General features: G+C 64.4%; 2 protein-coding genes across 3 annotated transcripts; one reads left to right on the top strand and one right to left on the bottom strand.

Moving 5' to 3' along the window:
* Positions 1-67: 67 nt before the first annotated feature.
* Positions 68-5,532, top strand: NUBP2 (NUBP iron-sulfur cluster assembly factor 2, cytosolic). 2 transcript variants are annotated; one of them, XM_068968351.1, is made up of 7 exons: positions 68-115; positions 3,110-3,228; positions 3,333-3,531; positions 4,148-4,302; positions 4,422-4,532; positions 4,642-4,711; positions 5,015-5,532. In XM_068968351.1, exons 1-7 carry the CDS (start codon positions 100-102, stop codon positions 5,158-5,160), a joined length of 816 nt encoding a protein of 271 aa, XP_068824452.1. In that variant the 5' UTR covers positions 68-99; the 3' UTR covers positions 5,161-5,532. The 2 variants fall into 2 exon arrangements, with proteins under 2 accessions (XP_068824452.1, XP_068824451.1); XM_068968350.1 differs by lacking the exon at positions 68-115 and adding an exon at positions 922-1,041.
* Positions 5,533-6,339: 807 nt separating this feature from the next.
* Positions 6,340-9,186, bottom strand: IGFALS (insulin like growth factor binding protein acid labile subunit). Its single transcript, XM_068969093.1, has 2 exons — positions 9,165-9,186; positions 6,340-8,191 (listed from the first exon to the last, which is right to left on the bottom strand). Exons 1-2 carry the CDS (start codon positions 9,178-9,180, stop codon positions 6,372-6,374), a joined length of 1,836 nt encoding a protein of 611 aa, XP_068825194.1. The 5' UTR covers positions 9,181-9,186; the 3' UTR covers positions 6,340-6,371.
* Between the last annotated feature and the right edge of the window lie 1,867 nt (positions 9,187-11,053).

Here is an 11,053-nt window from a genome sequence, read left to right as displayed (position 1 = left end):
AGCCGAGGCGGGTTCGCGTTGCCCATTGGTCCGAAGGCGCTTCACTCAGATTGGAGGGAGGCGGCCTGCGAGGGGAGGACGCGGGGCGAGCAGGGCAGGATGGAAGCTGCTGCGGGTGAGTGTGCGTGGCCGCTGGACGTCGCGGGTCGGCGGGCGCCGAGGCGAGAGGGAAGGGGCAGGCCCGCAGCTGCTAGTCGTGGCTCTGGGTTTCAACACACCGTCTTATTTTGCGGTATAAAGTTCTCAGAGATGCGCGCACGTGTCATTACGGCGCTTAGAAGGAGGTTCTCCTTGAATAAGGCGCTCTAAGGAGAAACCGAAACGTCACATTCTCTATTTTTTGTAGAAGTTTTATTCTGATTTTCTAAGCCTTTTTTTTTAAAATAAAATCTGCATGAGACCCAATGTATACCTTGGGCACAGCCGGATTCGCACAGATTCAATTCAGTTCAGCTCAGTCATGTCCGACTCTTTGCGACCCCATGACTCATAGCACGCCAGGCCTCCCTGTCCATCACCAACTCCCGGAGTTCACTCAAACTCAAGTCCATCGAGTCAGTGATGCCATCCAGCCATCTCATCCTCTGTCGTCCCCTTCTTCTGCCCCCAATCCCTGCCAGCATCAGAGTCTTTTCCAATGAGTCAACTCTTCGCATGAGGTGGCCAAAGTATTGGAGTTTCAGCTTCAGCATCAGTCCTTCCAATGAACACCCAGGACTGATCTCCTTTAGGATGAACTGATTGGATCTCCTTGCAGTCCAAGGGACTCTCAAGAGTCTTCTCCAACACCACAGTTCAAAAGCATCAATTATTTGGCACTCAGTTTTCTTCACAGTCCAACTCTCACATCCATCCATGACCACTGGAAAAACCATAGCCTTGTCTAGACGGACCTTAGCCACATTATTTTCTAAAAGACTTTGGGTCTGATATCTTGAGCACAAAGCGTTTACAATGCTGGATTCATTCATCCGATTATAAATGTAACAGGAGAGAAAAATCAGAAGAAGTTTGTTATGATACGGGCACACTTGCTACAAGGTGAGGGGATGGTTTCCAGGTTGATGATGAATACTTCTTATTTTAACGGAGGGGCAAATGCACACAGAAATTCGCGAAGCCTCACGGGCTATGCAGTAAACCTCCCTGTGCCCAGAGGCAGCTTCTGTTGTCAGTTGCTTCTATCCTATTGGAGAGATTCTTTACATACAAACACTCCCGTACTTGTCCAGTGTAACAGATAATCTTGATTTGGTTGGACTGAAGGCTCATCCACACGTGGGATCCCTCACTTCCCTCTGTGGGGAGACTCTGCTTTCCTTTGCCCCTTCCAGGGCAGCCTCTCCCGTGTAGTAGTGTGCATTTGATTTGTCATCGTTTGTAAGCCTTTGAGTTTACTTATGAGGGAAAGTTGTGGTTGGCTCCTGAGAACTGTGGTCTGGGAAGTTGGCTGCTCCTTCCAGTTACCTGATGGGAGCCGCAGTATCCTGCTTGAGGCTCGGGCAGATGAAGCTCCCCAGTCCCACCAGTGAGGAGAGCAAGGCGTCACTCTTAGGTTGGCAATGCGGTGCTGGTGTGGAGGGCACGCAGGTGTCAGGACCCGCATCTGCCTTGTTCTTTCCTAAGTTTCTGCCCAAGTGCCCCTCCACCCACCAAAGAAAGGTGAAATTGATTGTCAACTACTGTTTCTAAAAGATACTTTTATTTATTTATAGGTGGTGCTGGGTCTTCATTGATGTGTGGGCTTTTCCCTAGTTGTGGCGAGCAGTGACTTCTCTTGTTGCGAAGCACAGGTTCTAGAGCTTGTGGGCTTCGGGAGTTGTGTTCCCCGGACCCCAGAGCACAGGCTCAGTAGTTGTGGCCCACGAGCTCAGCTGCTCTGTGGCACATGGGATCTTCCCACAGCAGGGATCGAACCCGTGTCTCCTGCATTGGCAGGAGGATTCTTCACCACTGAGCCACCAGGGAAGCCCCTCCCCAACTACTTTCTGATATTAAAGCAGTTTAAGTAGTAGCCTTTTAAGTCATCACGGAAGTTGCCTGAGGCAGGTGGCCGAGGCTTTTGTTTGTCGGCAGTGATCTTCAGCTGGGGGATGGTGCCCTTTCCTCGTCACCGTACAGGATCTCTAGACGGAGACCCACGACAGGCACTGTACCGCCTGAGGACCGCAGCCTGTGGAGAAACCAGGCCAGGTGCACCCTGAGTTCCTTCTAGGGACCCTTTGGTGGCAGCAGCCTTTGAACCTGTCTATAAGAGATGGGTCAGGAGGGAGATCGTGTTCACTCACCTCGCACTGAGCCATTCCTGGGGAGCCGGGATGCAGGGAGGCTGCTGAAATGAGCAGCTTGCTGCAGGCCGGGTGGGACTCTCCATGGTGAGGTCCTCAGGGTGCTTTGCAGGGGCTAAGGGTTGTTTGTACACAGATGGCGCCTCTGTGGGGTAGCAGGGGTGGGAGTCGTGAATGTGTTCAGGGTGACATTTCAGGCTCACTGGGAGAAACAGGAGCTGGGGCAGAGCCTGCCTGGGGTCTGGCACTGGCGCTATGGTGCCCGGGGGGTGCCCAGGGTTTCTTAAGGCACAGCCGTGCGCCATCCGAGTGACCTGACTTCTCCGCCCTCACACGGTGTGGGTGCCTCCTGAGCAGGAGGCTGGGGCTGCCAGGAGTGCCGCTTCTGCCCCCAGAGGAGGGTGCTGCCCGCCTGCGGTCAGACCTGTAGGTGCTGGCACAGGGGCCGGCAGCACGTTGGTCTCCACCCTCATCCCTTGGTGCCAGCTGGAGGCTTTGGCTGGAACTGGCCTTGTGCACGCCAGGTGTGCGTGCACTCAAGTGTGCACACTGCAGAGTGGAGCGTTTGCAGCAGTTCTGGCCGCAGCAGCCCTGCTCCAGGCCGAGCGGGGGGGACCGTTCCTGAGAAAGCAGTGGTTTGGGTCTGGGGTCTGCTGGATTCCCTCTTGCGTGGCCGTGTTGGCGTATGTCAGATGATGGGGCAGGTCTCAGGATGGCCCTCTCAGGACCTGGGCGTAGGAAGTGCCTGGTGAGCACGGGAAGTGGGCAGTGGAAGGAAGGTACGGAGACACCCGGCCTTCCTCCCCTGTTTTTCCGACCAGAGCCTGGAAACCTGGCCGGCGTCCGGCACATCATCCTTGTCCTCTCAGGAAAGGGGGGCGTCGGGAAGAGCACCATCTCCACGGAGCTGGCACTGGCCCTGCGCCACGCGGGCAAGAAGGTGAGCGCCTCCTGTCTCCTTGCGAGCCCCCGCTCTCCTGGGTGGGCACACAGGGCGGCACCTGGCCAGAGGCCCTCACGAGCCGCGTGGACGCCCCCTTGCAGGTGGGGATCCTGGACGTGGACCTGTGCGGCCCCAGCGTCCCCCACATGCTCCGGGTGCAGGGCAGGGCGGTACACCAGGGCGACAGTGGCTGGGTGCCCGTCTTTGTGGACCGGGAGCAGAGCATCTCCCTCATGTCTGTGGGCTTCCTGCTGGAGCAGCCGGACGAGGCTGTGGTGTGGAGAGGCCCCAAGAAGAATGGTAATGCCACGCCAGGCTGCCGGCTCCCCACCCGCCCCGCCACCTCGGGTGCTGGGGGAAAGACTGGTGCAGGTCTTCACTTCCAAGACACTCCCCCCAACCCCAACCCGTCGAGCCTGCAAGTACGCAGACAGTTGGCCTGGGGAGTGAGAGTGTGAGCCTCAGCCGTGAGCCCTGCAGCTGCCTGGTCCTCCCCCAGGCAGGAAGGCGCCCTGTGGGGTGCCCAGATGGGCTCTGGTGCCTCTGCCCCAGCAAACGGGTTTCGGCTCCCTCTAAGGGCCAGCGCGGGGCTGCCAGGTGTGGAAGCAGGCCCAAGGCGGGGGGTGCTCCCAGGCCATGCCCGCGTTCCCCACAGGCCGTCTCTCTGAGGCACAGACATGTGTCCCTGGAGGGTCCCCGCTCCGGCCATTGAAGCTAGGGCCCGAGCAGAAGTCCTGGGGGCGTGCTGGGGAAGAGTCTCTCCCTGCTTCTGGCGCACAGTGGCACACACAGCTCTCCGAATGGGCCGCGGGCCCAAAGGTCGCCCTGCCCTGGGGCCGGGAGTGGGTGTGGGCCCGGTGAGACCCTGCCCACCCACCTGCTACCCCCAATCCTGAGCCTCCCTGGGTCTCCACAGCACTGATAAAGCAGTTTGTGTCTGATGTGGCCTGGGGGCAGCTGGACTACCTGGTTGTGGACACGCCCCCGGGCACCTCTGATGAGCACATGGCCGTGGTGGACGCCCTGCGCCCCTACAGCCCCCTGGGGGCCCTCGTGGTCACCACGCCCCAGGTACTGTTCCCGCACAGGCGCCCTCGCCCCGGGGCAGGCGCTCTGCCGTGCCCTCCTCGCCCATCTTGGCTGTTTTGGGGGTACCCATCTGCTGCCCCTGCCCCTTTCCTGGTCTCCAGGCGGTGTCCGTGGGGGACGTGAGACGGGAGCTGACCTTCTGCAGGAAGGTGGGGCTGCGGGTGATCGGGCTCGTGGAGAACATGAGCGGCTTTGTCTGCCCCCACTGCTCGGTGAGTCCTGGGTGGTCTTGGGCATGGGCGGCCAGCACCACCCCCCCCCAAGGCCCGGCCCACTGTTGGCAGAGAGGATGGAGGTGGACCCCGTGTCTCTGTGTCCCAGGAGTGCACCAACATCTTCTCCAGGGGAGGCGGCGAGGAGCTGGCGAGACACGCCGGAGTCCCCTTCCTGGGTGAGTGGGCTGGGGCTGCCGCAGGGCCCTGCTCCCTCCCCCGGGAGAGGGGGGCTTCCTCCCACCCTGCTGACCCCCTCACCCCGGTGAGAGCTGCCATCCACAGGCATCCTGTGCTTTCTTCTGCAGGAGCACCTGGGAGGCGGCGGGGCCTGCTGGGCGGCTGCTGGCTGTCCTGGGGAGGTTGAGCCCAGGAACTGGTCCTGTGGGGCATCGGCAGTGCTGCCCGCGGGCTCCTGGGCTGAGGGGGTGGACAGGGCCTCCCAGCCTGGCCCTCACCGCCCACTCTCCGCCCCTGCCCAGGCTCGGTGCCCCTGGACCCCGAGCTCACGCGGAGCCTGGAGGACGGCCGGGACTTCATCCAGGACTTTCCCGACAGCCCCGCCTTCCCCGCGCTCTCTTCCATCGCCCAGAAGATTCTCAGCCAGACGCCCGCGGGGCTCTCCTGACCGAGGTGGGCTGAGCGCTCCTGTGCGCTGTGGGGCTGGAGGTCTGGAGCAGGGGCCCGGCCAGGCCCTGTGTACCGCTCTCCCCACGGGGCCCGCCCTGGACGTTTGCGGAGCTTCGGCAGCCTCTCGGTTGAGCCGCCAACAGTGAGTGGCTCCACCCGGTCACCCAGGGATGGCGTGGGCTCCCCGCGCCATGGCCTGCCCTGCCTGCTGGCGCAGGTCTGTACCCCTGTGGCCCAGAGAGACAGCTGCTCCCCACAGCCAAGTCTCTACGTTGTTCATGCACCACAGAGCTGGTGTGTCTGGAAGCTTGCCTGGCCCGCTGGCCCAGAATCCCAGTGAAGGAGGTGACACCCAGTAAGGGGTCAAACTTATAACTCAGAGGAGCTGAAATAAATGCATTGCACAGCCATGTTTACATGTCTCACCTTTCTAGAGCATTCCGCCCTGGTCCCGCCTCCCCGGCCTGGTGTCGCCATGTCCACCCCCGAGTCCCAGAACTGGCCAGGAGTCCTGCTGTCGACAGGCCCCTGGAGACTCAGGTGAGTCTCAAGTGGAGTGTCGGGTGACTTGGGGTGTGTGAGTGGCCAGGCTTGGCCCAGAGACAGCTGAGGGCCCGCCCCAGGCCGGGGGCCAGGCTGACGGGCAGGAGAGGCAAGTGTGGAGCGGAGCCCCAGGCCTCTTCCCTGCGTGGGTCCCGGGGAGGCTGGGATGCATCCTGGGCGGTGGAATGGCGGCCCGTGTGCCACTCTCCCGCGGAAGAGCCTGGGTGTTCGGCCAGGGGTGCAGCTGGGAGCACACAGACTCAGAGAGGGATGGTCGCACCCCCTCCGGCCCTGCTTCCCAGGACCAAGCTGCCTCTGAGGACGCTGGTGAGGGGCTGATGCATGAGGCTCCCGGAGCCCGAGTGAGGGCCCACCGCTCCCGGGGGGGGACTCTTGGATGAAAAGGGAGGCTGGGCGCAGGGCAGGCCACGGGGCCGCGGGGTTGCGGCAGCCAAAGGGGCCCTGGCTAGCACCCCACCCACACTGAGCTGCACCCTGCCCGCACACACGGCCCCGTTTATTTGGTTGCTTTAATTGATGACAGCTGGGGAGGCCATGTCCCCGACCCTAATGAACAGGCCCTCGGAGCAGGCTGGGGCCTGCAGGTCCTGAACTCTGTCCCCCCGGAGTCGCGAGGGCCCGTCAAGACGCCGGGGCAGCCTTGGGTCAGCAGTGGGCAAAGTGGGCCTCGTCAACGTCACGCAAGTCGAGGCCCGCCAGGCTGGGCGGGCTGGCGCAGGTGATGTTGTTGTAGGCCAGCAAGGGCGGCTGGCGGTCATCATCGCCCTCTGCCAGGGCCTGCACGAAGCGGGGCACGGAGGCTGGCTGCTGCAGGGCGAAGGTCCGCAGGGCACCCAGCGCGCAACCGCAGTCCCAGGGGTTGCCCTCGAGCCACAGGCGCTCCAGGCCCGGGGGCTGTGGCGCAAAGGTCCTCAGCGAGTTGTTTCGGAGGCTGAGGAAGCGCAGGCGGCTGAGCGGCGCGAGCACGGCCGTGGGCAGCACCTCCAGGCGGTTGTGCGAGATGTCCAGCCAGAAGGTGCGTTGCAGGGGCCCCAGGGCGTCCGCCGGCAGCGCCGACAGCCGGTTGCGGGCGAGGAGGAGGTACTCCAGGCTGCCGAGGTCCTGGAAGAGCCGGCCGGGCAGGTGCGTGAGCTGGTTAGCGGTCAGGTCCAGCTCAAGCAGCTCGACCAGGCCCCCCAGGCTGCGCTCATCCATGTCTGTGATGCTGTTGCCCTTGAGGAAGAGCCGGCGCAGCCCCGAGAGGCCCGCGAAGGCGAGCGGGCCCAGGCGGGCCAGGCAGCCGCCCTCCAGGTGCAGGCTGTGCAGCTTGGCCAGGCCCTGGAAGGCCCGCTCTGGGAGGTCGCGCAGACAGTTGCTGGAGAGGTTGAGCACGGCCAGGTTGAGCAGGCCCAGGAAGCCGCCGGGCCTGAGCTCCTGCAGCTGGTTGTTGTTGAGCGCCAGCACCTCCAGCTGGCCCAGGCCTGCAAAGGCTTCCTCAGGCAGCTGCCGCAGGCGGTTGTGGCCAAGCTGCAGCTCTTCCAGGAAGTGCAGGTCCTTGAAGGTGTGGGGCCGCAGGCCGGCGAGCGCGTTGTGCGAGAGGCGCAGGACGTGCAGGCCCAGCAGCCCCGGGAAGCTGTCCTCCAGGAGGCCGCCCACGCGGTTGTGCGACAGGTCCAGCCAGCGCAGCGCCTTCATGCCCAGGAAGGCATTCGGGGCCACGGCGGCCACGAGGTTGTGGTCCAGGTAGAGTTTCTGGAGCTTGGGCAGCTTGACAAAGACATTGGCCTTGACGCTGCGCAGGGCATTCCGGCTCAGGTCCAGCTCTCGCAGCTCGCCCAGGCCACAGAAGAGCGCAGGCTGCAGGTAGACCAGCTTGTTACCCGCCAGCACCAGCTCCCGCAGGCCAGCCAGGCCCTGGAACGCGGTGTCGGGCAGCACAGCCAGGCTGTTCCAGCCCAGGTTGAGGTCCCAGAGGTGCGCCAGGCCCTGGAAGAGGCCCTCATCCAGGCGGCTGAGCAGGTTGTTGCTGAGGCCGAGCGAGGCCAGGCCGGGCGTGTGCAGGAAGGTGTGGGCCGCCAGCGCGCGCAGCCGGTTGCGCTCCAGGTGCAGGTGGCACAGGCTGCGCAGGCCCAGCAGCGCCTGCGGCTCCAGGCTAGCCAGCCCACTGCCCTGCAGGTTGAGGAAGCCCAGGCCCGAGAGGTTCCGGAAGGCGGCCGCAGGGATGGAGGAGAAGTTGTTCCCGTCCAGCCAGAGTGCCCTGGTGCCGGGCGGGAGGCCCCCTGGCAGCCGCGTGAGGTTCCGGGAGCTGCAGAAGACGCTGAGCTCGTCCGTGTAGTCGTCGTGGCCACAGGAGCAGACGACTGGGCACTGCAGGCCCTCAGGGTCTGCTGGCGCCGTGGGTTCCACTCCCTCCAGGCCGTGGGGACCCAGCGCTGCCCAGGAGACCAGCAGCACCACCAGGGCCGGGCCTCCTGCGGGGAGAGGGGCTTGGGGAGGGGCCCAGGACGGGGACTCAGGTCGGAGCAAGACATGGGACCTTCCAGGCCAGCTGCACCCCAGGACCACGACATGCACCCGTTAAGAGAAGGCCCCGCTGACCAGAGCGGAAGGTGTGGGCGAGAGACGTGGGCCCCACGTCAACGGGCAGGACTGGGACGTCCTCCAGGTCAAGACCAGCTGCCCTTTCCACTGTGCAGGACCAGAGGGAACTGGGGACCAGGGACCTGGCCACTAGGCCGTGTTTCAGTCTCATCTCCAAGGTGGACACTCAAGCCAGCCTAGGCTGCCAGGCAGGCCTGGAGGAAGGTGTGAGCGACAGAACCTTCTGGAGCAGGCCTGGGTGGGCAAGCGCTTGCTGCCCTGAGGGCCTGGACACAGCTGGATGCCCACTGCCCCAGTCAGACCACCCAATCGGGGGCGCTCCCCTCCCTGCTATGTGTGTGGCACGTACCAGGGACTTAGCCCAGCACCAGCGTGGGGAGAGGAGGAGGGTGCCAGCCTCGAGGGCAGATGGGGCCCCAGGCCATTGACCACTGGAGACTGGTTCTATCACTGGACAAAGGATGCCAGGCTTCCCCTCAAGGCCCCCCAGAAGTTCCACTGGGCACTGGGCTTGTCCCCCGCAGCGGGCCTCTCCCTGCCCTGAGTGCTCCGGGTCTCAGGGTGGGCACAGCAGCTGGGGTGGGCGAGGCTCCGCAAGGGGACGGGGTGGCAGTGGCCTGGCTTCCAAGGAGTGGGGGGGCCTGGGTGGGGCGCTGGGGTTGTGCGAGGCCCTGCATCCCCTGCGCCCCCGCCAGGGCCCGGGGTGGGAGAGGAGGTGGGCACTCCCCCCAGAGGAGCGGCCAGGCTTCCCCCGGGGGCTCCCAGAGCGAAGCCCTCCCGGGGGCAGCCCCTACCATGGTAGGCCGTGGGCATGGGCTGGCCACCCCTGCGCGAGTGGCGGGGCCGAGGAAGCCTCACCTCTGCTTGGGGCCATCCCTCGTGCTGAGCGGGAGCGGGGCGTCTGCTGGGCCGCTGGTCCTGCCCTCTGGATTTCCCCTCCGCAGGGCAGCACCCGTGTCGCCGGCCAGCCCAGCTGCTGGCCCCAGCGCCGTTAACCCCCTCCTGCCGGGCGCCAGCGGCGGCTCAGAGCGGAGTGTGGGGCAGGTGGCACAAGGGACGGGCTGGGGGCGGCGTCTGCCTACCATGCCCTCAGGGGCGAGGGGGCCGGTGCGGCTCTGAGGCCCGAGGGCCCATCCCCATTGTCCCGGCTCCCCTGCCCCCCATCCCCCTGCAGGGCTGGCCGCGGAGCTGGGGCTGCAGGCAGTGCTGGGCGGGGGTCTCCCTTGGAGCAGCCTGCGAGGGGCTAGTGTTCAGCCTCCCCCTGCTTGGGGGTGGGGGCCCTTCGGGGGCTCCTGGGGGCTTCCTGCCCAGCTGATGGCCGTGTGGGAGTTAAGCTGGGCCTGCCAGTCCCCCGAATGCTGACCACGCCCCGCCCGTTCCTCCCCACCTGGGTGGGGTCCTTGGTCAGCTCCCAGGGCCCGGCCCAGCCTCCTCTTCTCCCGTGACCTCAGGGTCAGCTGCTGTCTGGCCGTGCCCCACCCCCAGCCTCTTCTAGGAATGCTTGGCCAGGTCCTGGCTGCTCTATTTGCTTTCACGGCCCTGTTCTCCAGAGAGGAGAGTGGGGGTGGCCTGGCCTCGGGGGCCAGATCCTGCCCTCTGGGGTACCTGTGGGGCACGGCCACCCCACAGTGTGCAGGCCTCGGGGGGCCCAGTGTCTGGCCTGAGGTCAGCCCCAGGTCAGACGTGGGAGGCTGGGTGTGGCTCCTCCAGACCCAGCTGGGTCCCTGGGCTGGCCTCCAGCTGCCCCTCCCCTTCACCAGGACCCTGCCTGTGGCTGCTGTGCCCGCCCACCCCTTCCTCTGCTCTGCCTGGGGTGGAGGGCCTGTGTCAGCAGGGCTTGAAAAAGGCGGAACCACGTGTGGGTAAGGCTAGGCTTGTGGAGGCCTCCCAGTGAGGCAGGAGCCCCCGGGGCCCAGAGACCCCCTGCCTCGTGGCTCCTCCCCTGCTCATCCCGTGACTCAAGGACTGGCTTTGTCTTCCTCCCTTTATCGAGCTTTGATTTTTTTCCAGGTCATCTCTCAGCTGCTCTTCTGAGAAATTATAGATCTGCAGGGAGAAAGTCCACACCCAGAAGTTTACAGGGCAAACACGCATTTACACAGTAGAAAGTGCAGACTCAGCAGTAGTCAGGCCCTGGGGCCTCTGCACCGAAAAGCTCCCAGCCAGCGAGCGGCCCGGCGCCTGTCCCCTGACACCCACAGGCCTGGGCTGGAACTTCCTGTAAACCCCTGGGGAGCATGTGTGGTGGGGCGCCCTTGTTGGGACTGCGGCAGCCGGGTCGGCCTTGCCCGAGTCCTGCAGCAGTGCTGGCGGTCAGCCCGCCGAGTTGGGAGAAGCCCGGGGCCAGTTCTGTCCCTGCTCCCCCGGGCGGCCTGTCCTGACGCAGGAAGACTACTGCCCTGGCCTCTTTCCCCTTGACCCCGAGGGCCCCTGAGGAGTCTGGCTTCAGGTCTTCATGGACGTGGTGCCACGTTGTAGACCCCTCCTTGCCTCCTGCTGTGGGGCTGCTGTGGTTTCTGTGTCCTGAGTGGACCTGCCGGGACCAGTGTGTGTCGTCCTGGCAGGTAACACACCCACCCCTCCCAGGGCCAGAGGGGCCCTCAGTAGCATCCCACCCTGTCTACTCTCAGCCCGAAGGCGGGTAGGCAGAGGCTGTCGCTGTCCTGCGTTTCTTCAGTTGCCAGTGATGGCAGGCAACGCTTCAGAGAGGCTTGCTGCCCAGTGGGTTGTCGTCTCCTGTAAAGTGC

Source organism: Capricornis sumatraensis, chromosome 3 (genome assembly GCF_032405125.1).
Source record: "Capricornis sumatraensis isolate serow.1 chromosome 3, serow.2, whole genome shotgun sequence".
Lineage (NCBI taxonomy): Eukaryota > Metazoa > Chordata > Mammalia > Artiodactyla > Bovidae > Capricornis > Capricornis sumatraensis.
The sequence above is the reverse complement of the archived record's forward strand: the minus strand, read 5'-3'. Positions and strand labels throughout refer to the sequence as shown.

Excerpts from the sequence above, each read along its gene's own strand:
- NUBP2 (XM_068968350.1), top strand. The coding sequence starts at position 1,017 with ATGATACGGGCACACTTGCTACAAG. Across the intron at positions 3,229-3,332 it reads TGCGCCACGCGGGCAAGAAG|GTGGGGATCCTGGACGTGGA; the intron begins GTGAGCGCCTCC and ends GCCCCCTTGCAG. Across the intron at positions 4,303-4,421 it reads TCGTGGTCACCACGCCCCAG|GCGGTGTCCGTGGGGGACGT; the intron begins GTACTGTTCCCG and ends CCTGGTCTCCAG.